This window comes from Microtus oregoni, unplaced genomic scaffold (assembly GCF_018167655.1).
Source record: "Microtus oregoni isolate MIOR12 unplaced genomic scaffold, Mior012 000003F_ref0000135, whole genome shotgun sequence".
Taxonomy (NCBI): Eukaryota; Metazoa; Chordata; class Mammalia; order Rodentia; family Cricetidae; genus Microtus; species Microtus oregoni.
The window spans coordinates 58,582,396-58,608,633 of NW_024543062.1; the positions used below are offsets into that span (position 1 = coordinate 58,582,396).

General features: G+C 39.7%; 1 protein-coding gene across 1 annotated transcript in view; it reads right to left on the reverse strand.

Moving 5' to 3' along the window:
• Dars1 (aspartyl-tRNA synthetase 1) overlaps positions 1 to 26,238 on the reverse strand; it is a 63,493-nt gene that overhangs the window by 12,200 nt on the left and 25,055 nt on the right. The window contains exons 5-9 of the mRNA XM_041648396.1: positions 16,855 to 16,957; positions 14,802 to 14,882; positions 12,147 to 12,206; positions 1,751 to 1,862; positions 138 to 272 (exon numbers count right to left, since the gene is read on the reverse strand). Of these exons, the coding sequence (XP_041504330.1) occupies positions 138 to 272; positions 1,751 to 1,862; positions 12,147 to 12,206; positions 14,802 to 14,882; positions 16,855 to 16,957 (491 nt within the window). The remainder of the gene's footprint in view (positions 1 to 137; positions 273 to 1,750; positions 1,863 to 12,146; positions 12,207 to 14,801; positions 14,883 to 16,854; positions 16,958 to 26,238) is intronic.

Consider the following 26,238-nt stretch of genomic DNA (forward strand, 5'->3'; position numbering starts at 1 on the left):
AATGGATTTAAGCTTTCAAAGGATCTAAATGCTAGTGTTTCTAATATTATAACTACTCTATAATTAATAGGTTTAATTCAACTATTTAATTCTACATAATTTTACAATTAGTAAACACATAAATGACAATATCTTACCTGGTCCAATGCAGAAAACCTTCTCAAAATCAGCACAGATGCACATCTGCTTATACAGTTGTGGGGACTGAGCAAGGTAGGCATTATTTTTAAAATAGGACACAGTAAAAACATTGGCTCCTCCTTCACTGGCAGCTGAAATACAAACATTTGTATTATTATAGTCAATTGAATGTTAATTCATTTAATTCTTAGGTTAAAAAAAAGCAGTTCACTTAGAAAAAAAGAAGACCTAGAAAATCAAGTAAACATTCCCTTTTTCTGAATCAATTTCTTATCTATTAGCTTAAGACTGTAATAACTAAATGAATAAATAAAAGGAAAAAATTATTCCCTTCCAGCTGGGCAATGGTAGTGGCACACACCTTTAATCCCAGCACTTGGGAGGCAGAGGCAGGAGGATCTCTGTAAGTTCGAGGCCAGCCTGGTCTACAAGAGATAGTCCTAGGATAGGCTCCAAAGCTACAGAGAAACCCTGTGTCAAAAAAAAAAAAAAAAAAAAAATCCTTCCATTTTATCTGAGATAGGCTCTCACCGTGTAAGGCTGTTCTCTTAATTATTTTTCTAATTGTGAGGTGATGTTTACTTTTTTAAATCTATATCTAAACACTATTCTTTTAATAATTTAATTCTGTATACTGTTTTGCCTACATGTGTGTATGTGTATCATATGCATACCTTGTACCAGAGGTCGTCATAAGAAGGCACTGGATCTCCTGAATCTAGAGTTACAGATGATTCTGAGATACTGTGTGGGTGCTACAAACTGAACCTGGGTCCCCTGCAATAGCAACAAGTGCTCTTCAACTGAGCTATCGCTCCAGCCCCATTAATAACATTCTTTTAATGTATTTTTTTAATCAGTGTACACATTTGCCTTTAGAAGTGCATGTGAAGCTCAGAGGAAACTTTTCAAAGTTGGTTCTCTCCTTCTATGTGTCCTGGGGATTTGAACTCACATTGTTAGGCTTAGTGGTAGTGGCAAGGCAAGCCCTTTACCCACAAAGTCCTACAATGATGATGACGATAGTGATGATGATGATGATGATCTTTTGAGACAAGCTCTCTTTATGCAGTCTTGGCTAGCCTGGACTTGCTATGTAGACCAGGCTAGCCTTGAATTCACAGAGCTCCACCTGCCTCTTCCTCCAAAATGCTGGGATTTGTTAGCCAGCAGGAACAGCTAGAACGCTATTTGTAACTCATCTTTTAAGTGTTATGCAAGCAGTTCTAAAAGGGTAAAATGATCAAGACAAGATTCTCATGCAAGAATGACGTCAACAGGTATTTGGTGATTTTTATAACAAAGTTTATATAAAACCAAACTGTTGTGCCAATTTTGATGGAAAGTAACATAATAAAAATACCCGTGGCCTAACTTTCAGTGTAGGAATCGTGCTTTGTTACTGCTTCATTTCCTTATCATTACCACAAAGTGACTGTTGAAGGAAGAAAATGGAACACTGTAGATGGTATTATTATCCTTGAAATAAGTCCATGGCACTAAATCTTAAGGAACTCTTGGAATTATTTCAGTTATTATTATGTTATTTAAAAATTAAGCAACACTGGGGGGGGGGAATTTAAATTACAGAATACGTCTTGAAACATACCTGAAATAATTTTAGGAGTTTGGATTTCCACAAAACCTTTGTTAATTAATGTTTCTCGGAAGAGATGGCAGATGCCAGACTGGAGACAGAAGATAGCCTGACTAGTTGATGTCTGTAAGATAGCATTAAAATCTAATTAAACCAACCTGGCACAGCAAGCAAGTTAAACTATTCCTGTTCTCAGCAATGTTTAAGTCCAATAGTACTGGAGAAGATGAAATACACAACAGCCCAAGCCAGAAGATGATGAGACAAGCTGCAATCTAATGAATATATATGATCATACTGAGCCATTATCACTAGAAATGCTTCCTGATGTTCTGATTTATAAAAATGCCATTCGAGAAAAATATTTCTTAACAATTACTGAAACACCTTGCTTGTAGATTCTCTTGGGGACTGTTTTTAAGGAAAATCCACTGAGTGAGACAATGTTCATGTAGCATACAAATATTCTAAGTAAGAGTTTAGCATGGAGTAATAAATCACCAAAGACAACACGTACGTTCATGTTAATCATCACCAATTATATGCTAACTGTAGACAGCCATGCATTTGTTCCATTAAAGAAAGAAACTGAATACATAAAAGGCATAGGCACCTCACAATTCTGACTCACAACAGCACATAAAGCAGCGAGGAGCAGCTCTCTGAGAGCTTGCCGCTGCCACCTTTTTTCTTTCATTTTTCCGCTTTCCCTCCTCAGTTACTCTGTCTCCCTTTGTTTACCTTCAGCCTCAATCAGTGGCCAGAGCTCTCTAGTAATTATCTGTGTTCCAGTTAAAAGAAGTGGCTTCGGGGGCTGGAGAGATGGCTCAGTGGTTAAGAGCACTGCCTGCTCTTTCAAAGGTCCTGAGTTCAATTCCCAGCAACCACATGGTGGCTCACAACCATCTGTAATGAGGTCTGGTGCCCTCTTCTGGCCTGCAGACATACACACAGACAGAATATTGTATACATAATAAATAAATAAACATTTAAAAAAAAAAAGAAGTGGCTTCTTATCAGTAAGTCTTGCATAATACATTAAAGGAAAAAAATTGTTATAACCAGGTAGGCGTTTGGTAAAATACCCGACCTCAACCCACACCAGGATAACCAGAGTGCTGAGTGGTATTCACGCATTTCAATGAAATGCTAGCTCTATGGCAACAGCTGATCCTGCCTATGCACACACCACACTCTGATGCAGACACTAAGGACCAGGTGGCTGGCTACTCTACATCTTTTATAGGAAAGAATGTAACCTTGAGTTTCTGGAGATCAGGACTCTTTTTTTAAAAAAACAAAACACTTGATTCGTTTTACTTACTTAAAAAAAAAAGATTTATTTATTTATTATGTATACAGTATTCTACTTGCATGTATGCCTGCAGGCCAGGATAGAGTACCATGGGGTTGCTGGGAATTGAACTCAGGACCTTTGGAAGAGCAGGTAGTGCTCCTAACTGCTGAGTTATCTCTGCAGTCCCTGTTCATTTTATTTTGTGTCCATGTGTCGTACCTCATTGTGTGGTGGTCAAAGGATAATAATGAAGTTGGCTCTTTTTCTACCACATTGGAACCAAGGATGGACCTCAGGTTATCAGTCTTGGCTGAAAGTGCCTTCATGCCTTGAGCCATCTTGCCACCCCAAATCAGGGCATACTTAAGCAGTATTATTTTATAATTCAAATTCAAAGATACAAATCAATAATTCCTCACAAAACAATGGAGACAATTTTTTAAAAGCCTCTATAATCTGTTATATACTTTTAAGACATTTACATTTAAACAGGAGAAAAGAATTTGTGGCTCTACTTATTTATTTACTTGTTCATTTATTCATTTGTTTATATGTTATGTGACTTAAGGAAAAACTGCTTCACTCAATTATTACAAACTGTATTTTTCTGCTTTGTAAAACCTAGCAACCTATAAATAGAAGAGGTATGTCACTGTACTTCTACACATATGGAGACACAATTCACCTTAGTGAAATAGATTCTCTGTAAGGGCCACTACCACACTGCATCACTCTTTCTCCTTCCCTTCCCTTCCCTTCCCTCCCCTCCCCTCCCCCTTCCCTTCTCCTTCCTTCCTTCCTTCCTACCTTCCTTCCTTTCCTTCCTTCCTCCCGTTTAGCTAGCCTAACTTACCTTATTTTATCCTCTTATAGAATTGAAATTAAGCTTTTGGACTGCTATAACTCATATAGTATAAATAAAAATTACACTTAATTATGCTTTTAAAAAGCAAATTTTAGGGCTGGAGAGATGGCTCAGGGGTTGGTCTTTCAGAGGTCCTGAGTTCAATTCCCAGCAACCACATAGTGGTTCATAAGCATCTCTGGTGGGATCTGACACCCTCTTCTGGCATAAAGGCATACATGCGGATGCAGAACTCATACACATAAAATAAATAAATAAACAAATCTTTAAAAAACAAAATTTGCTGGGTGGTGGTGGCACACATCTTTAATCTCATCACTTGGGAGGCAGAGGCAGGTGGATCTCTGTGAGTTCGAGTCCAGCCTGGTCTATAAGAGCTAGTTCCAGGACAGGCTCCAAAGCTACACAGAGAAACCCTGTCTCAAAAAACCAAAACCAAACCAAACCAAACCAACCAAACAAACAAAAAACAACCCACCCCCAAAAAATAGCCTAAAAAATAAATACACCCCCACCATACACTATGCCCCATTATTCTTGGCTTACTGATTGTATCAACAAATCTGTCAATGGGGGAAGAAAATGGATCCATGGTGTATATGAGAAAAAACAGCCCCCTACCCCATTAGGTGCTTTAAGGTACTTGCTTGCCACTGGAAAGATAGGTGCCTATTTTATTAGAAAGAAGGAACAGGGGACATAGCTTAAGGCTGTGTCATTTGCCTTGCATACTAACATACTAAAAGTCCTATGCTCCATTTGTATTACAGAAGAAGAAAACAGGAGAGTATAGCTCAACAGTGAAGTTCTTACCTAGCAAGCACAAGCCTCTGGGTTTATTCTCTAGCACCACAAACAAAAAAACAAAAACAAGAGGTTCTGGGGGACCCATCAGAGGGAACCTTCATCTGGCGATGGATGGAGATAGAGACAGAGACCCACATTGGAGCACTGGACTGAGCTCCCAAGGTCCAAATGAGGAGCAGAAGGAGGGAGAACATGAGCAAGGAAGTCAAGGCGAGGGGTGCACCCACCCACTGAGACGGTGGGGCTGATTTAATGGGAGCTCACCAAGGCCAGCTGGACTGAGACTGAAAAAGCATGGGATAAAACCGGACTTTCTGAACATGGTGGACAATGAGGGCTGCTGAGAAGCCAAGGACAGTGGCACTGGGTTTTGATCCTACTGCATGTACTGGCTTTGTGAGAGCCTAGCCTGTTTGGATGCTCACCTTCCTAGACCTGGATGGAGGGGGGAGGACCTTGGACTGCCCACAGGGCAGGGAACTCTGACTGCTCTTTGGACTGGAGAGGGAGGGGGAAGGGAGTGGGGCATGGCGAGTGGGGGGAGGGGGAGGAAAAAGGGAGGCGGGGAGGAGGCGGAAATTTTTTTTTAATAAAAAAAAAATCTCAATATGTAAATTCAGGATGACCTTGGTCACATGCCCTTCCTTTCCTAACCTTTCTTGGGCTGAGAATACAGGCATATAATACCCTGGATAGCTGGAAATTAAGTGTCAATACATTTATTGTTGTGCTGTGTCTGCCTCTCCCTTTGTATACAATAATGTTTGTGTTAGAAATTGGATGCTGTGACATCTTTTGTGTGCATATTTATTATTTATAAATTTTGTAATCTCGGAAAACAAAAACAAAAACAAGAAACTGAACACAATTACTCAGACAATAATTCTAGCATGTCCCAATTTCTATCTGGTTCTCTAAGAGAATATTCTCTGGCAGATTCTACTTTTTTTTTTTTTAAACTTTTTTTTTATTTATTTAACTTTATTATGTTTGTTGGTGTGAAGGTGTCAGATCTCATGGAACTGCATTTTCAGACAGTTGTGAGCTGCCATGTGGGTGCTGGGAATCGAACCCGGGTCCTCTGGAAGAGCAGTCAGTGCTCTTAACCGCTGAGCCATCTCTCCAGCCCCCAGATTCTACTTTTTAAATGGTTTGAGATAACTATACCAGTGCATACCTGCAACACCAGCTCTTAGGAGGCTGAGGCAGGAGGAATTTGAGGGACCATGGGATGAGGACTGCTGAAATCAAGAATGAGGTTGGTGAGAAAAGTTAACCAGAATTTATAAACATAAGGTGTTCTTGAAAAGCAAGTAGGAGAAAGCTTCAAAGGAAAGCCTTGATTAGAATGCTGACAACATTCTTGGAAACACACTTGTACTGAGTGCATGCCAGTTATCATTGTACTCAGGACACAAAGCTACTGCAAAAAGCTTGAATATCTGTGCATGGAAACTTACCTCAAGAAAAACTCTGTTCTCAGGGGAACTGTGCTCAACAGACTAACACAAAGCCTGAGAAACTTCTAGTCTACTGCAGAATCATGTTTCAGCAACAGCTCTTCCTTCACAAAGAATTCGTATGGCATTAGAGGACAAGGTGGAGAAACTAAAGTCTAAGCAACAGAAAAGGGAGTTTTTGTCTTTTGGTCAAACCGAGTCATTTTAGCTTATTTTCTGTCAACTCTTTTAAAATATATACCAATTTTAGGAGCTGGAGATAACTCAGCAGTTATCTGACAAGGTAAAAATAAAAGGAAAAAAAAAAAGCAATACTCTACTTACAGAATTAGTTTCCCCGAGGTTACATTACTAGAAAATGACATTGTATCTTTTAGAAGAGGAACAGGTTCATGGGAAGAATCTTAGCGTTGGGAGGGAGATTAAAAAAAAAAAAATCAAATAAGCCCAAGTTTACAGTGAAACTTTTAATGGTACTGAGCCTTTTTTTTTTTTTTTTTTTTTTTTGAGACAGTGTTTCTCTGTAGCTTTGGAGCCTATCCTGGAACTAGCTCTTGTAGGCCAGGCTGCCCTCGAACTCACAAAGATCCGCCTGTCATATAAACTGGATAGAGGGCTGAAGAGATGGCTCAGTGGTTAAGAGCACTGCCTGCCCTTCAGAAGGTCCTGAGTTCAGTTCCCAGCAACCACATGGTGGCTCACAGCCATCTGTAATGCGATATGGTGCCCTCTTCTGGCCTGCAAGCATACATGCAGGCAGAATACCGAGAATACTGTATACATAATAAATAAATAGATTAAAAAAAAAAAAGCCAAGCAGGATGTGTGTGAAACTCTGCTAAATCTCTTAAAAAAAACCAAACTGGATAGAAAGTTATGTTTAAAATTACCCCCTCTTCATTCCAAATGAGCTACTCTTCTTCTTTTTCTTAAATCAGATTGATGTAGAATTTATAATTAAGTACAAGTAACCTCTGTAATAAAAAAGTGGAATCACCGCGAAACTGCAATTATATTACCACATAAGGAAAGTTTGGCAGCATTCAGGCTAAATCTCAGCCAAGACTCTCCAGCACATAGGCACTCTAGTGTAAGATAAAGGTGCTGCAGACTGAGACTGGGTGGTTTGCAACACAACAGTGTCCGGCATCCCTAGAGCACTGATTCAGGCCAACAGTTACCACACCCAGGACTCCCTGGACTACCTCTGGCCACCCAAATCTTTTTTTTTTTAAATGCCATCAGCTATGACAATCACCCATCTATGATTCTCACAGCATTCCCTGTTGTCTGCTGCTCACAAAAATCAGCATTACTTCAATTTGTTTCTGCCTCTACTCACTGCTGTCATGGAGGAGTTCACTTGTATTACTATTATTTCCCTTTAAATCACACCTTAAATGGCACATCCTTAGCAGCAGCAGCATCCAAAGACACATGAATTTGCAAGTTATATCACATAACTATTAAAATATAAGACATGCATCTGTTTAACAACCAGAAACCACTGTATATCTCCAGTTTTAGAAAAAACATTGTAAAACTGAAATGCCATAAATTCCATTATGTTGGCATGTAAACTATACTGCCTAGAAAATCTTTTGTATTACAATGGAGTAAAAATGTATTAGAAATATATATTTTCATTTTCTACTTAAAAAAGTATTTAAGTAGACAAGGAGCAGAGAGACACTTGATTATAAACTATCTAATTACTGTATAAGTGTTTCAGGATTCCATAGTTTTGTTAATGACGTAAAATTTTTTTCTAGACTGTTCTATGTATATGTGTTTTGTCTATCTATATTTTTGTGCACCATGTGCACGCCGGCTCCCCTGAAGACAGAGACATCATTATTGGATACTCTGAAACTGGAGTTGCAGACAAGTAAGCTTCCAAGAGAGTGCTTGGAAACAAAACTGGATCCTTGATAAGAAAGGCAAGAACTCTCCCCTGCTTCCCCCTAATAAATGTATTTAATTTTTTAATGAAAAAATTATGTGTATGTGCATTTTGTTTGCATGTATGTCTGTATATTATGTGGTTGAAGTGCCCAGAAAGGAAAATGGGAATTGGACTTACAGACAGTTGTAAGCCATCACAGGGTGCTGGGAAACCACACTACAAGCCTGTTCTTGACCACTGAGCCACCTGTCCATTTATTTATTTTATATGTGTATGGGAAGGCAAGTACAGACTTTCAAGAATTGATTGTCTCCTTCAATCATGTGGGTTTCTGAGACTAATATTAGGTCACTATGCTTGGTGGCAGTTACCCACACCACTGAGTCATCTTGATACCTCAAGAATGTTAAAATGTTAGTCATTTGTATTCTCAGAAAAGTCTAAGTTAAATGACTTTATCTTACTCACCTAGCTCCTTCAATGGGTCACTGTGATAGTCAATCCACCCTCTAAGGACGGCAGGGTATTTGGGAGACTTTTGGAAGGGTCGCACTTAACTCAGAATCACTCTTTGATACTAACCTCTTAGGAACAGATAAAAGTCATCAAGATAGTAAATACTTATTTTTACTCTTGGGGATACATTGCTTACATAGTAGATTTCCCGAATTAAGAATATATGACGGGAGCTGGGTGGTGGTAGTGTACGCCTTTAATCCCAGCACTTGGAAGGCAAAGGCAGGCAGATCTCCATGAATTAAGGCCAGCCTGGTCTACAAAGTGTGTTCCAGGGCAGTCAGAATTGTTACACAGAGAAACCCTGTCTCCATAAACAAGCAAAAACAATATATGTTAGTTGGCTTAACATTACAATTCATTTAATTTTAAAAAACTATTATTTTATGTGAATGGGTGCTTTTTTGTTTTTCTTTTTTTCTTTTTTTTTGTTTTTCGAGACAGGGTTTCTCTGTGGCTTTGGAGCCTGTCCTGGAACTAGCTCTGTAGACCAGGCTAGTCTCGAACTCACAGAGATCCGCCTGCCTCTGCCTCCCGAGTGCTGGGATTAAAGGCATGCGCCACTATCGCCCGGCTGTTTTTCGTTTTTTGAGACAGGGTTTCTCTGTGTAGCTTTGGAGCCTGTCCTGCAACTCACTCTGTAGACCAGGCTAGCCTGGAAATCACCTGCCTCTGTCTCCCAGGTGTGCCACGACCGCCAGGTGTTTGCCTGCATGTTTATCTAACACCCCATTCACCTAAGGCTCTTTGAGGTTCCAAAAGCATAACAGATCCCTCGAAACTGGGAGTTACAGACAGTTGTGACGTGCCATATTAGGCGCTTGGACCTAAATGGGGACCTCTGGAAGAATAGTCAGCACTCTTATCCATTGGGCCGTCTCTCCAGCCCACAATGTATTTTTCTAATTGATCACTGTGCTAAAGCTTTTTATGCTCATATTACCAATTTCATAGAGACGAACACAGGAATATATAGCAGTTACCTGCTTCAAAAAACTGAGTGTTTTTAAGAGATAAGACTTTTGATGAGGTCTTAGGGCAGTCCTATCTCCCTTGGTTTACCACGTTACCATAGAAGTCAAGCCATTCATTTGTTTATTTAGGTTTTTCAAGACAGGGTTTGTCTGTGTAGCCCTGGCCATCCTGGAACTTGCTCTGTACACCAGATTGGGCTCAAATTCAGAGATTACTCTGTCTTTGAGTTTAAAGTTTGTGTTACCACCACCCAGCATGACGTTGAGCTATTGTTTTTTTGAGACAGGGTTTCTCTGTAGCTTTTTTGGAGCCTGTTCTGGAACCGCTCTGTATATCAGGCTGGCCTCTAACTCACAGAGATCCGCCTGCCTCTGCCTCCTGAGTGCTGGGATTACAGGTGTGCGCCACCACCGCCTGGCAAAGTATAACATATTTAGGCTAGGGATCTAGCTAAGTGAGCAGAGTGCTCACCTAACATGTATGAGGCCTTAGGTTCAATTCCCAGCATAACTGGATGTGAGAGTGTTTCTCTAGGATATCAGAACTTGAAAAGTAAAGGCAATAGGATCAGAAGCTCAAGTTTTCTTCAACTACAAAGAGAGTTAATGATAGCTTAAATACATGAGGCCTTATCTCAAGAAAATAAATAAAATACTAGGGGCTGGTGAGATGGCTCAGTCAGAAGAGATGCTTGCTGCTAAGCCTAATGATTTGAGTTTGATCTCTGGAAACCACATGGTTTAAGGAAAGAACCAACTCCCACAAGTTGTCCTCTGACTTCCATGCGTGCACCACGGCACATGCCTACCCTCCCCTGACCCTCCACAAAATACTTAAGATGGCCCATGCAAATGTGAGGACAAGGGTTTAGATCGCTAGTACCCACATAAAAAGGCAAACGGGTGTGGTGACCTGCTTATAATCACAGCACTATGGAGGTTTCAACACAAGAACCTGGAACAACACAAGAACCTAGCCCCAAACACTGAACTCTGGGTTCAGTACAAGACCCCACCTCAATATAAAGAGCGGAAAAAGACCTCGGAAACCACCTTGGATCCCAAAACAGAGATGTACGCGCACACACACACTTTTATACATGTACCTCCATACATGGGACTATGCACATATGCATATGCAGACCACTTTCACATGAAAAAAAGGTGTTTGTAAGAATCAGACAAATAAGGGCTGGAGAGATGGCTCAGAGGTTAAGAGCATTGCCTGCTCTTCCAAAGGTCCTGAGTTCAATTCCCAGCAACCACATGGTGGCTCACAACCATCTGTAATGGGGTCTGGTGCCCTCTTCTGGCCTGCAGGCATACACACAGAATATTGTATACATAATAAATAAATAAACAAATATTAAAAAAAAATCAGACAAATAACACGAATGAAGTAAGTATAGGATAACACAAGGGGCATATAGTCCACCTAGTACTTTATTTGGCCAGAATGACCCCAATACTGCTAAGATCTCCAACTTTTCAAGAAAAATCATCTGGATGTTAATATGAAAATCTTTCCACCCTTCTTTTCCATCCAAGATGGCCTCCAAATGCTTTTTCTTTTGTTTGTTTTTGAGCCAAAGTCTCATTACTGTAGCTACAGTTGACCTCTAATTGCCTATGTAATCCAAGCTGACTTTGAGCTTTCCTGCCACAACCTCTTGAATGATGGGGATTACTGGTGTGCACAACCATGTGTGCCAAATCCTGTGTTTCAGGGATCCTGTCTTGGTCTTTCAAATAGCTGTGGTCATAGGCCTGTGCCATGGCACTTAGCAAAACTCCCTGGGTACAATGCACTTAAATTAGATCACCACAGACAAAATTGTTCTGGGCCAAACTGTAGTATAAACCAGTAACAACAATGAATAAACAGTATGGGTAAATACAATATATCTAACTCTTATGGCCAAAATACATGGAAAATCAACATAAGTTAAAATGGAGGTTAAAAAAAAAAAGATAGAAAGCAAATTGAAGAAGTGTTAAGTAAACATTACAAGGATACACAATTGCAGAAGAATCAAAGTCAGAAAGAACTCAGGGCAGCAAAGAACCTGAGCAGGAGACAGAACACTTAAGAAGGAAGATGTGGTCAAACATTAAGAAAGAAAGATGACAAACCAGTGATGAAACCACTGAACTCTTTCACTTGCAACCAAACCAAAAAGGAAAGAGAAGTCCCATGAGACGACAGTGTAAACCACGAAAGTGACTTCAAAATAACAACTGCTGTCTCTACCTGGTTGTGCTAAATTGTATACAATTTCTTTTACTCCTTGTAGTGATTTAATGATTGCATTTCCACTTGCTTACTAAGTCTGCACAAAAGAGACATCACCTGGGAGCCACCCCAACATTGGCATTATAATCATCTGTTATTTTCGAACAAACAAAAGTCAGTATCCTGCGAACTAGTGCTTACCTGCTCCTGGCAGCTTTCTGGGGAAAAGGTCAGCTAGAGAGGTACACTATGTCTTGTATCATGATACTCATACATATGCAATTAGCTTTAAGGCATTCCCACCCAACTCAGTGTTGGCATAACCATATCAACAAACAAATGAGGCATACCCTAAGATCAATGACTCTGTTGTCTAATCTTGTATCCTGGTTAACAGTAGCTCTTCCTTCCTAAAAAAGAAAAAAAAGGGGGGGGGAGGGAGAAAAACATATTTTAACCAGTATTTTGAAGGACACACATGGATACCATATACCCTACTCTTAGAAGCTATGTATCCTTTCAGTGAGCGGTGTGTATGTTAATATTGTACACGGAAATCACTATGTCAAGAGAATAAACACAGTAAGAGGAATGTCAGGGAAAAGTTACTGTTAGAGGCAGAGATGATGCTGGGGATGGTAAGGAATGCCTTTAATGTCAGCACTTAGGAAGCGGAGGCAGGTGAATCTCTGTGGTTTTGAAGCTAGCCAAAACTATATAGTAAGGCTCTGTCTTAAACATTCACACACAGCAACAAAGGAGAGAAGGGAATGAAGGGGAGGGAGACTTAGACTAGAGATGGCTCAGTGGGTAAAGCGTATGTTATAAAGGTGAATACTGAACTTTGAATCCTCACTGTCCATGGCTGTTACATCAGTGAGCTCTGGGTTCAAAGTGAGATACCCTATCTCAATGCATAAGGTGAAGAGTGATTATGGAAGACCCCACTATCAACTTCTGCATCCATATATACACATGCACCCACCCTCCTACTCAAACACAACAAAGACAAAAGAGATGGTAAAATGAGAAAGAACAAAAATATTATTGCTTTCTTTCCCTTCTCCAAACTTGCTCACTACTGAGGTACCAGAATTCCCCACCTGAACTCTTACTACTTCCTGGATTTAACCTGCAAGCCCTGGCTAACACCCAACGGGAAGAATAACACAGAGCAACAGTTTTTAAATGTGTGCTCTAGGGACCACCAACAGTCCCCCAAGACTTTGGTCCTCCAAGACTTTCAGGGAGTCCCTGAAGTCAAATCAATCTCTCTCTCTCTTCCTTTTTACAAAATTTTTCTTTTTCTGCAGGGCGTTGGTGGCGCCTGCCTTTAATCCCAGCACTCGGGAGGCAGAGGCAGGCGGATGTCTGTGAGTTCAAGGCCAGCCTGGTCTACAAGAGCTAGTTCCAGGGCAAGCTCCAAACTACAGAAAAACCCTGTCTCGAAAAACAAAACACACAAAAAATTTTTTTTTCTTTTTCTAAAAACTTATTATGTATACAGTGTTTTCTCTGCATGTATGCCTGCAGGTCAGAAGAGGGCAGATCTCATTACAGATGGTTGTGGCCACCTTGTGGTTGCTGGAAATTGAACTCAGGACCTCTGTAAGAGCAGGCAGCGCTCTTAACCACTGAGTCATCTCTTCAGATCCTTGTTTTTGTTTTTTCAAGACAGACTTTCCCTGTGTAGACCTGGCTGTCCTGGAATGTGTTCTGTATAACAGGTTAGCCTCAAACTCAAGAGATACACCTGCTTCTGCCTGGGATTAAAGGTGTGCTCCACTATATAGGGCTAATTTTTTTTTTTAAATTACTTTTCATTCTCACTCACACATGAATTTACTAAGAAATTTGCAAAGGCTGTATGATTGGTAATTTCCCAACACTGTGAACCCAAGGACCATATGGGAATCTAGATATACAAGAGGTCAGACATATACAAACTTTGTCCATATTTAACATGATGTCACTTGTAACAGGAAAGTTTTGTTTTGGAAAATACAAAGCATGTTTTGGTCACTTTTACATTTTATCTAAAATATATTCAAGCACGCAATACTTTCATATTAACATTTTAATAAATAAATTTTTGCCTTAAACCTTAATTCTATAAATACAGACTAACATACGAACAAAATAAGAGCTTATGGGGGGGCATCTTCTATATTATTAAGAGAATTAAAAAGAACTTTCTTTCCTTTTTGATTCTGTGACAGATGTCTGTTAGATAAGCCTCTACCACTGAGCTACATCCCTAGTTGTAAAACAGATCAGGACACCAAAAAAAGTCTGAGATATGCTGATGGTAAAGGTAATTTAATTGATTTAATTTATTTGTGATGCAAAGGCAGGAAATATCGAAGAGTGATCCCCCCCCCTTGGTGTTTGCTTGCTTTTTTTTGTGTTTTGTTTTTGGTCTTTTCAATTAATGTTCTTTTGCTATTTTTTTTTTTTTGTTTCTTTCTTTTTTATTTTTGGTTTTTTGAGACATGGTTTCTCTGTGTAGTGTAGCTTTGGCTGTTCTGGAAGTCACTTTGTAAAAGACCAGGCTGGTCTTGAACTCACAGATTTGCCTGCCTCTGCCTCCTGGGTGCTGGGATTAAAGGCGTGTGCCATCATGCTCAGCTTTAATTAATATTCTTATTTACACTTTTATTTTAAAAATTTTATTATAATTATTTTTTTTTTAAGTTTTCCTTTGGGGAGGATGATACAAGGGTGAAGGGCAGATATGGAGAGACAGAAAAATGAATGTGATTGGGGTACATGATGTGAAATTTCTGAAGAGTCAATAAAACTATGCTTAAAATAAAAAAAAGTAATTTAATTAAACCCAGGCCTCCTGAACTGTAGATAAACCCTCTACCAATGAGTTCTATCCTCAGCTCTGTAAATTGAAATAAAAATGGAATTAAAGTCAATTTACAGGTACTCTTAGTACAAGGAGGGCACTGGATTTCCAGTGTTACAATTTATCTAGACCCATGTGGCATAACCTTTACCTCTTCACCTTCCACTTCAGGCCGAACAGCATCATCCAGCTGCAAGGGCAGGCGAGGTTCAGCCAAACTGATCACATAAATCTGAAAATGAGAAATTGCCAAAAATATTAAGTATCAAAACCTGTTATCTTCTGTTTAAAAGATAATCTACATGGAACGATGCTTGCATACATCTTTAACTGAAACCATTTGATGAAATAAATGATATCCATTTTTAATCTACCCAGCAGGAATAATATTGTTGGCTCTATGGATTGTTTGAAGTCAACTAAGATAACACAAATATTTATAAACCCTAGGTACACACCAATGTAATAAACAAGGCCTAGTTATATCAACAAAAGCTGTGATTAGGGAAATCAATCTCAAAGCTTCAATTAAAATGGGGTCTGCCACAAGAACCAAAGCAGTAACATAGGTGTTGCTATGCTACCACAGCCACTGCTACCACTATGATCAACTTCAGTCCAGCTAGGCTACACCCATCTTCCTTTCTTTATTCTTTGCTGTCTCCCTCAATTGTCTCCTTTCATCAAACATCACATCTCATTTCCTGCTGTTCCGGTCAGAAGCTGCCACAGAGGATGCTCTTTTACATTATCCAGTACCTCAATACTCACACATGCTAATTTTACATTATAGTGATTTCTGAACACCCTCAAAAACGTATTACCTTTACCACTTGCAACCTGAATTTACTAAGTCTGGTGAATCACAAAGGGGAATCACCTCTACTTCATTAATTCAGAAAAGGAAGCTGTATTCTCCCAGTTTGTGGACAACACCTGGCATTCAGAAAGTGTCAGAGGCTTTACTATACCAACACTCAAAGGAAGAATATCTATCATAGTTCCCTACACACAAGTTTTAGGCTTCCTTTGGTTAATACAATCTTGACCTTCAAACCCCAAACTGGAGAATCAAAAAGCTATGACTTTTATAACCAGTGGAAATTCACCCTCACCTTCATTGGGTTCAGGTTCACATAGTACTTAGCACAAAGCAGTACAAGCAGTATATACAAGCAGTAACTATTAGTTGAGTACAGTCAATTGCTTATGGTATAATTTAATACTTTGTAAAATACTTTATTATTATGGCAAAACTTATCACTAAATTCCTAAGGCTTTATTATGACTGACACTTTTAATACTAGATATAAGTTCTGTTATTGAGCTAGGATCCTCCCATGTATTAAAAATTCAAGTATGTTTTAGTCATTAAGTTTTCTTTATTAGAGTACTGGAAAACATGTCAGCTAGAAAAGACAAATCCTTTTTTGTCAATATAATGAACTTCTATACTAGACTCAACAAAGAACAAAGTAATGTGTCAGGCTAGCTTAGCAAAAATACAAGACTTTCCGTATCTCAGAGTTTCACAATAATTAACTCCTATTAAATTTAACTCTTCATTTCCAAATCAGTGGGTACAGATGTGCAGATCTCTCTGAATCTACCAACCTGTCTTTCTTACGCCTGTTCCTAAGTACTCCACCCCTTCATTCTGTGGGAAGGGGTCTCTGTATATGTGCTCTTTCTGGTTTCAGATCCCTTAAGGTTGAGGGAGGGAAGAAACTATCCCTTGTCTTGAAAATTACTTAAACATCACTCATTCATTTATTAATAAGAATGTGTGTACACATATGAGCATATATGCTCATACCACATGAGTGGAAACCAAGAGTTGGTTCTCTCCTATTAAGTGAGTGGCCCAGCACAAACTGATTCAGTAATGACCATAATCTCAGAATTCTACAATTTATTGTTGTTTTATCTCATTATATAGGAGAGGCTGGTCTCAAACTCAGAGTTCTGCCCTACTTCTGACTCCCAAGTGTTGGGATTAAAGGTATATAACTATGCTCACCTACATCAATTATTAAGAACATACACATCTGATATAAAACAGTCTAAGAATTACTCAAATCTATACATAATCTTATCTGTTCCTCTCTTACTCTTTTTATGTGGTGCGGGGATCAAATCCAGAGTACCATGCATAATAAGCTGTATCTCCAGTCCTCACAACACTGTATTATAAAATGAGTTACCTTCTGGACATGTAACTCAACGTCTTGCTGTGTACAGCTTCCAATTTTCTGATTTACTTTTCTCACAATGCCTTCCACATCAATAATACTTTCTTTGTTGATGCTGTCAAGAGAAAAAAAAAATCCTTAACTTTAATAATCTCATTAGAGGTGTCAGAATTCATTTGGTATTTAAGCAGCAGAATATGTCAAACCATTCTTCAATACAGGAGACACTTGTGTTAAAGCCAGCCTCTTCAACCTATTTAAAACAAGCTATTACACAGAATACCTTGTGAGATTCTGTTAAAGAGATGATTTTTTCTTAAAATGCCACTGTTTGGTAACAATTTATAAGATACTTGGGACATGAAAGGCAATAGCACCAAGTGAATTGTAAAAAGTAGTAAAGGCTCTGAATTATTAAAGAGCCCTTTCCCTCTTACTCTTGAGATCACTGAGATCAGCATTTCCTTTAGTAAGAAACACTGCCTTCAATAAATGCAATTACTGTTATGTAATGGAATTAAATAAGAAGGTCAACTGAAAAGTTTTTCAAGTGCTAAGAGGTGTTGCAATCATACCTACATTTGGCTACAAGCTTCTCCACTCACCTTGTCCCTGGATTATGACTGATAACCTAGTCGTGCACTCACACTGAAAGAATGCTCGTGTGACACTTAATATTGAAACAAATATAAGATCACTGCGTCTCCTGGGCTGTCCTTTAACAAACCATAGCTGCAAACATTAGACACTTAAATCTGAAACAGAATTTTATTACGTTGTCTATTAAACACTTAATCGTTTTCTGGTTATTTTACACATAACCAAGAAAAGGCATAATTTTAAATGATGATTCCCAAACAAACTAAACTAGGTTTGTTTTTTTGCTTTGCATATTCTTCAATGATGGAAGGTGACAATGCATTTGGTGAAAATGATTAAGATTCATGGAAAAGCTGCCTTCATTCTGATGCGGAATTGTATCTTCAGTAGTTGTAATGTTATCAGATACCCTAGAAACCACAAAGTGCTAAGTGTAGTCTTAGAACACCACAGTGAGCGAGCTACAACGCCATCTGCTCAGGGACAGAAAGGCCTAGGCTGTACCATCTAGGATTCTGACTACCTTTTTAAAAACAATTAATAGTACATATAGCTCTTCACTCTTGAGTATCCTGTACCACAGCTATCACCGAATATCTAACTAAAGAAAAATCCTAATTTGTAATTAGAAGGACTAGGCTTCTATTTACCATTCAAAGCATTTCCTGACATTGGCAGCGTGGAGTCACTCATCTGTTTTCTAACTGTTGCCTCATCTGTATGCGTGGGTCAACCTGATGCTTGAATAGGTGATTCAGGGCTGCTTGTTCCACATGTCTCCAGGAGGAACATTTTCTCCTCACTGGTCAGTACAGTACGCCATTAACCAACCCTACCTCAGCCACAGTTCCAATTTTCCTATTGTCCCTAAGCTCATGGTGCTTTGGTTTCACTCACTCTGACTCTAAACCTTCTGTTAGCAGACAGTCTCCTTTAAAGCCACTTAAGTTAAATATTGCCCTTTTCAACACAACATTTTTTACTGACTATTTGGGAATTTCACAACATGCACTCCAATCACACATCCTATCCTGCCAGGCCCACCCTCACAAAACAAAACAAAAAAAGCATTTATTTATTTGTTTATTTATTTATTTATTTTTGAGACAGGATTTCATTACACAGACCTAGCTGGCTAGAGCTTATTATGTAGCTTTAATTGGCCTTGAACTCTGAGATCTCCTTACTTCTGCCATAGTGTGTCACACTATGCCCAGTAACATTGCTTAAAAAAACAAACAAAAAAATAAAAACCACTGACTTACTTTGCGCGCATCATGTGGTGCATGCAAACCCATAGGAAGCCCTGAGTAAGTTAAGTCCTGCCTGAATGTGTATTTGTTGACATGGATATAGCCATGTCAAGGAGCCCAAAACCTCATACTCAGGAGAAAATAGCAAAGCCTTCCTCTGGTCCATCTGCAGAGAAGGTTCATCACAGTATACTCCCCCTAGATAGTTACTGCTTGAAGACCTCTCTCGTTCAGAGACTACTCCTACTAAAATTAGCTATGCCCATCTCCTCGATTCAGTTTGTAAGCCCTGCTCCCTTGATTAAACTGTGTAGTAATACATCCCATGTTCCTCTTTTTGGGTCTGGCTTACCTCACTCAGGATAGTGTTTTCTATTTCCATTCATTTGCACGCAAAATTCACAAAGTCCTTGTTTTTTACTGCTGAGTAGTACTCTAATATGTATATATTCCATACTTTCTTCATCCATTCTTCCATTGAAGGGCATCTAGGTTGTTTCCAGGTTCCGGCTATTACAAACAATGCTGCTATGAACATAGTTGAGCATATACTTTTGTTGTATGATAAGGCCACTCATATTTGGTTTCTAGCCATAAACAAAGGACACTGAGCCTATAATTAGTGATCCTAGAGAAGCTAAATAAGAAGGAGAACCCAAAGAAAAGCATATAGGCATCCTCCTGAATATTAACCTTCATCAGGAGATGAAAGGAGACAGAGACAGAGACCCACATTGGAGCACCGGACAGAAATCTCATGGTCCAAATCAGGAGCAGAGGGAGCGAGAGCACAAGCAAGGAACTCGGGACCGTGAGGGGTACACCCACACACTGAGACAATGGGGATGTTCTATTGGGAACTCACCAAGGCCAGCTGGCTTGGGTCTGAAAAAGCCTGGGATAAAACCGGACTCGCTGAACATAGCGGACAATGAGGACTACTGAGAACTCAAGATCAATGGCAATGAGTTTTTGATCCCACTGCACGTACTGGCTCTGTGGGAGCCTAGGCAGTTTGGATGCTCACCTTACTAGACCTGGATGGAGGTGGGTGGTCCTTGGACTTCCCACAGGGCAGGGAACCCTGATTGCTCTTTGGGCTGACGAGGGAGGGGGACTTGATCGGGGGAGGGGTAGGGAAATGGGAGGCGGTGGCGGGGAGGAGGCAGAAATCCTTAATAAATAAATAAATAAAAAAATAAAATAAACTGTGTAGTAGTAACGCCTCTGTCTACCACCATATACAAACATGCTAAACTACAGGGCGCTGATGCTTCTCCACAAGAGTCGTCCTGTGTCTGTCTTTCCCTCATGCCCTTACCTGGAGCCACACTAAAGAAAATACTATAGCATGAGTGTGGAAGCCAGATGACAACTTGGGGGATCGGTTCTTTCATTTGACCACATGGGTCCATGCGATAAAACCCTGGTTTTCAGGCTTGGAAAGTCCCTGTCAAACTACCCAGCTGGCCTAATTTCTCCCCTTTTTGTATTTACTTCTGTGTGGGGCTGGACAAACGTCTCAGTGGTTAAGAGCACTGAATGCTCTTCCAAAGGTCCTGAGTTTAACTCCCAGCAACAATACAGTGGTTCACAACCATCTGTAATGAGATCTGGTGTCTTCTTCTGGCCTGCAGGCATACATGCAGGCAGAACACTGTATACATAATATATAAATAAACAAGTCTTTAAAAAAATTATCTGTGTATGAATGTTTCACTTGTGTGTATGTATGTGTACCATGTGCATGCCTAGTGCCCAAGGTGGTCAAAAATGCATCAGAACCCCTGAAACTGGAGTTACAGATACCTATAAATATCACATAGTTGTGGGAACTGAACCCTAGTCCTCCTAACCACTGAGAAATCTTTCTATTCCCTCAAGATCTCTACTCTTAACAAGGGTGTTTCACACTACTTTCCTTGCAGAAAAACAATGAAATGTGTGCAGAGATCCTCTGCTTGGCACTAGCTGGAGATTTAATGAAAGAACACAAACATTTTTGTCTTCTTTCTTCCTTATTAATACCAGATGTTCTTTAAATTTTAATACATCTATACGTCTAAATTTATGCCTATTTATCTACTCCTATTTGCAGAAATGAATGCATTCACAAGGAAAAAACTCGAAACAACACAAAATTCATTTATAACAAAGGACTAGCTCTAAAACTTGCTACTAGAGCCTGTAAAACAAAACCAAAAAAGCTTAGATTTTTCTGTGTATTTCTATGTGTATATGTACACTTAGAGTTAACACAATGACATCATTACTACAACGGGGGGGGGGGTGAGACAGTTTCACACAAAGCCCAGGACGATTTTTAATTCATTATGTAGCTTGGGCTTGCCTTAAACGTCTTATTCTTCTGTATCGGAGATTACGGATGTATACCACTATACCCAACCCCAGTCTATCAATATGATCTTTTTTTTTACTTACTTATATGTAAAGAAAATGTGCATGACGTAGCCTGCCACCAGAAAGACATTGGACTAGAAAGCTTCAACTCCACAACTGAGACAAACATGTCTCTATGTCTACATTTTGAAAAAGGGTTTTATCCATCAGATAACTAGAAAGCTTTAGGTTTACAGAGGATGTGCAGTAAAAAAATAATGCGGTAGAAAGCAGAGGAACTTCCAGGAGCTGTTTCAGTACAGGAGAAATGGAGGAATTAAACACATCTTTTCAAGAGCTAAGTCAGCTGTTTTTATTATTAGTGCCTGAAACACACTGCAACTGCATTGTTTTCTGTGCCTCTTTCATTTTCAACCATTCTTTTGACTCTCCATATAGTCACTCAACAAATAAAATAAATTAGTACAATCTTGATATCAAGATATTCTTAAGGAATAGGAAAAACAGATTTCATGCCATTTTACTAGGAACTACTAACCACCAACTTCAAACTTTAGCTATAACGACCAACAGTTTCCATAGAATAAAATTGCAAAAAGGATATCTCTCTCTCTCTCTCTCTCTCTCTCTCTCTCTCCATATATATATATATATATATATATATGGAGAGAGAGAGAGAGACTTTCATTTCTGTTAGCTCATTGATATTTAAAACTTTACTTCATGCGCATTGGTATAACGATGTCACATTCTCTGGAACTGGAGTTACAGACAACTGCAAGCTGCCATATGGATGGTGGGAATTGAACCCGGGTCCTCTGGAAGAACAGTCAGTGCTCTTAACCACTGAGCCATCTTGCCAGCCCCATTCTTGATATTTTATAAAAGCTTTCCATAATGATTTTGGTTTGTTTTGGAAGTGTATATAAACCATGTTAGTCTTGAGCTCATAGTTCTCAGTTTCCTGAGCACCTCTGTATTTCAGCAGATCCCAAGTTTTGTTGACAAAAAAGTAACTGGTACAAGTGACCCCTTGTCAACTTGACACACAAACACATCACTATTAAACCATAACCATTTTGTTCCCAAATATCACATTATATTGGTATCACAACATAAAATAGAAATAACTTTAGATGTCCCACAGTCTTAAACAATCCCAATTAAGAAGGCTGAAGAGATGGCTTAGTGGTTAAGAGTACCTGGCTGTTCCTCCAGAGGATGCCTGTTAAGATTCTAAGCACCCACATACTAACTTACAACTGCCTATAACTTCAGTCCACGGGGATGAGACACCCTCCTCTAGCTTCTGCAAGCACCAGGCACAAAAGAGGTGCACAATCATGCATGCACTCATACACATAAATTAAATGAACCAGAACACGAGGGTGTCAGCATCAGATCCTTCTCATGACTGGGATCTTCTGAGACATTAAATACCATAGGTGACATGATGTCCGGAGACACAATACTGTGTCAGGCAGGCCTAGTGTTTACCCACAAATTAAACATTAGAAATACCTAAATACTTTCTCACAATCTCAGATTAAAAAAATAAAAATAGGAAAATATGGATGGATTACAGGAAGGAAACCAAGAAGGAAGAAAGAAAAGGAAGATAAGAATGAAGGAGGATAGACAGAAGGGTGGATTAGTGAATTTTCTCTTCCTCAATGAGACACTGTACCCTGGAGATAAGTACAGAACAAAACTCATAAATGCTTTGAAAAGGTCCCTACTGGAGTAGTCAATTTAAAGGTCACTACTCAAATTTTCATTTCTGTTTAGTAGTTAGATGAAAAAGTATTAAACAGCACACAGTTCTGGTCAAGTAGACGATACTGCATGCATATGGTGAAGAAATAAACCTGGGGGAGGAAAAAACCAGCTAATCTTTTTTAGTACTGGGTACTAGGGGCCAAGTGCCAACTCTCCCTTCCTTCCTTCCTTTCTTTTTTTTTTTTTCCAAGACAGGGTTTCCTTGTAGCTTTGGAGCCTATCCTAGAACTCACTCTGTAGATCTGGCCTTGGATCCACCCGCCTATCACTGCCTGAGTTCTGGCAGGCGCCACCACCGCCCAGCTTCACCCATATTTCTGTATTGTCCTTCTGGAGTATAAAGAACCATCTAAAGCTGGGTGGTGGTGGCCTTTAATCCCAGCACTCGGGAGGCAGAGGCAGAGGCAGAGGCAGAGGCAGAGGCAGAGGCAGAGGCAGAGGCAGAGGCAGGCGGATCTCTGTGAGTTCGAGACCAGCCTGGTCTACAAGAGCTAGTTCCAGGACAAGCTCCAAAGCTACAGAGAATCCCTGTGTGTGTGGGGGGGAGAACCATCTAAGATGGGTGCTAGCAAATGTTTGTCATCCTAGCATCCACGAGGCTGAGGCAGGAGGAATGATTTGAGTTAAAGGACACCGGAATTACAAAGTAAATTACAAGGCAGTTTGGGGTATAACATGAGACCCTGTAACCTAACCAAAGACATCAAATCAAATCAAACTTCCAGCTCAGACTGTCACTCATCTGTGAATGACAGAAGCTGCATAATTTGGTCTTATGATTTTTGTTTGTTTGAGACAGGGTTTCTCTGTGTAGTCCTGGCTACCCTGGCACTCACTCTGTAGACCAGGATGGTCTTAAAGTCAGAAACTGTCCTGCTTCTGAGATTAAAGGTGTTACCCTGCCACTTCATTCATAAGATTTTAATGTATTTATTGGCTCTGTTGAGGCTAGAATCTGGGGTTTTACCGTTCATGCTAGGGACATGTTCTACTTATTACTGACCCATATTCCCAGCCCTTAAACTACTTTTTTTTTGTATTAACTTTATTCTATTTTCTGTATAACTTTAAGTACATAAAGGTTTATTTCCACAGGCCTCAGGAAACAGGCAGAAGTCACAGGACAATCTCTCTTCCCACCAAAAACAAAACAAAACAAAAAACGTTGCATATTTTGGTCAGTGTGTCCTAGAGGGAGAGCTGGGATTTACAATAGCAATGCTGTGCAAGATTCGTACGGAAATCAAGACCCAGACAACCTGCAGTGGAAGTCTCGCCCTGCTTGACCCAGACAACCTGCAGTGGAAGTCTCGCCCTGCTCAGCGGCCCGCAGTGAGGCGCTAAGCTGCCGAGCATGACAGGCATGGGCAGGGAAGAGGACCACCAGACTCCTTGGAATGGTGTGCTGCTTTGCTTTGCTTTTTAAGCTGGCCCTGTGAGAACCAAGGTGGTCATCCCAGAGGGAGGAAAAAGGGTTGAGACTTTTTCCCTCAAAAATGGTACTGATACTGCAGCTGAGAGCAGAAAGCCTGCTACTTTGTGGTTAAGGCTGACCCAGAATGGAATGCAGAATGAAGGAATGCTTTTAGGAAACAAGTCTGCTTGGAATGCTGAGTGGCAAGCCTTAGCCTTTGGTCCAGCAAAAAAAATAAAAAATTTAAAGCTCACTCTTTGGGCTGGAGAGACGACTCACTAGTTAAGAGAACTGTTGCTCTTGCAGAGGACCAGGTTCCCCTGGTGGCTCACAGTTCAAGGAACTTACCACCCTCTTGGGCCTCCATAAGCATCACGCACACATGCTGTGCATTTACACACATGCAAACAAAACACTCACACAAATAAAATAAAAGTAATTTTTAAAACCCAAAGAACAGATTTATCCAGATGCAAATGCTAATCCAACCCCATCTTCTTTGGTCACTGTTTTCTATTTGGTGCATAACTCCTTTTTCTCACTTGCAGAAAATATGGAATGTTTTATAAATTTTATGTCAGCATTCCATGGTACTTTATTGAATGTATCTGTATCTTATTAAATGCTGAAGAAGCTTAACACACTTTTATTTTGTAGCTCATAAAAGTAATCTTAATATGCAAATCTCTAAAGCATTGCTCCCATTATTACTCAGTTATTTCCTATGAGTTCCAGCTTGTGTGAAGTGTTTTAGACATGCATATACCATCCCACTTCAACTTTACAAGTAATGATAAGGCAGGCATTATCACTTAAAAATGAAAAAAAAACTCAAAAAAAGCAAAGAAAAACAAAAACAAAACCCAAAACAGTCTCTAAGATAATAAATAATTAGCTGGCCACCATGTAGCTAGCCACAAATCAAAAGTTACTTGTTATTGGCTCAAAAATTAGCACTAAATTTAAATACCTGGGTGCTTCTTCAGCACATCTGCAAACAATGCACTTTTTTTTCAATATAGGGTTTTTCTGTGTAGCAGAAGTCACTCTGTAGACAGTTGGCATGGAATTCAGAGATCAGCCTGTCTCTGCCTCTGGAGTGCTGGGATTAAAGGCATGTGCCACTTCTACTCAGCGTTAACTTTCATTCTTAAGACCCCATAAGCTGCAATACTTGGCTTATGCGACAAACACTCAAGTAATGGGCCATCTTTTAAGAGTTTTCCAATGTCCAAGAATCACCATTATCTTCTTCAACAGCACTGATATAGTTTGATGCCCTCATGTTGCCAACCTACGCAGAGTTCAGAAGAATCTTTGCATGAAATCGTAAGTAACTAGTTATATTTATGCTAGGTAAATGAATGCCATAAATTACCGGGGAATTTCTAACACCAGATTTTAGACTTAATTTTGTGCGTGCTTGTGCTTACCACAGTGCTCTTGAGGTCAGAGAATAACAGAGTGTCTGTCCTTGCCTTCTAATTTATTTGTTTATAGTTTTCTTGTTTTGTATGCTAGGCTAGCCAGCCAGAGCTTCCAGGGATTCTGCTGTCTTCCCCTCCCTGTAGGAATGCTGGGATTACAGACTTGTAGGATGCTGTGTCCAGTTTTTACACGGGTGATTCAAATTCATATCCTCAAGCTTGTATGGTGTTTATCCACTGAGAAATCTTCCCAGCCTTAGACTTAATTTTTAAAAAAATTATCTGTATCTTCATTGCTGTGTACATGGGTGTTTTGCCTGCATACCATGTGTGTGTCCAGTGCTCATGGAGACCAGAAGAGGGTGTCAGATCCCCTACAACTGATATTACAAATCGTTATGATCTGCCATGCAGGTATTGGGAATCAAGTCCAGTTCTTGGCAAGAATAGCTGGTTCCCTTAACTGCTAAGCTATCTTTCCAGGCCTCCGAAAATTCTTTTTCAGACAGGGTTTCTCTGTGCTGCCCTGGTTGTATTGAACTCGAAAGAGATCCTCCTGCCT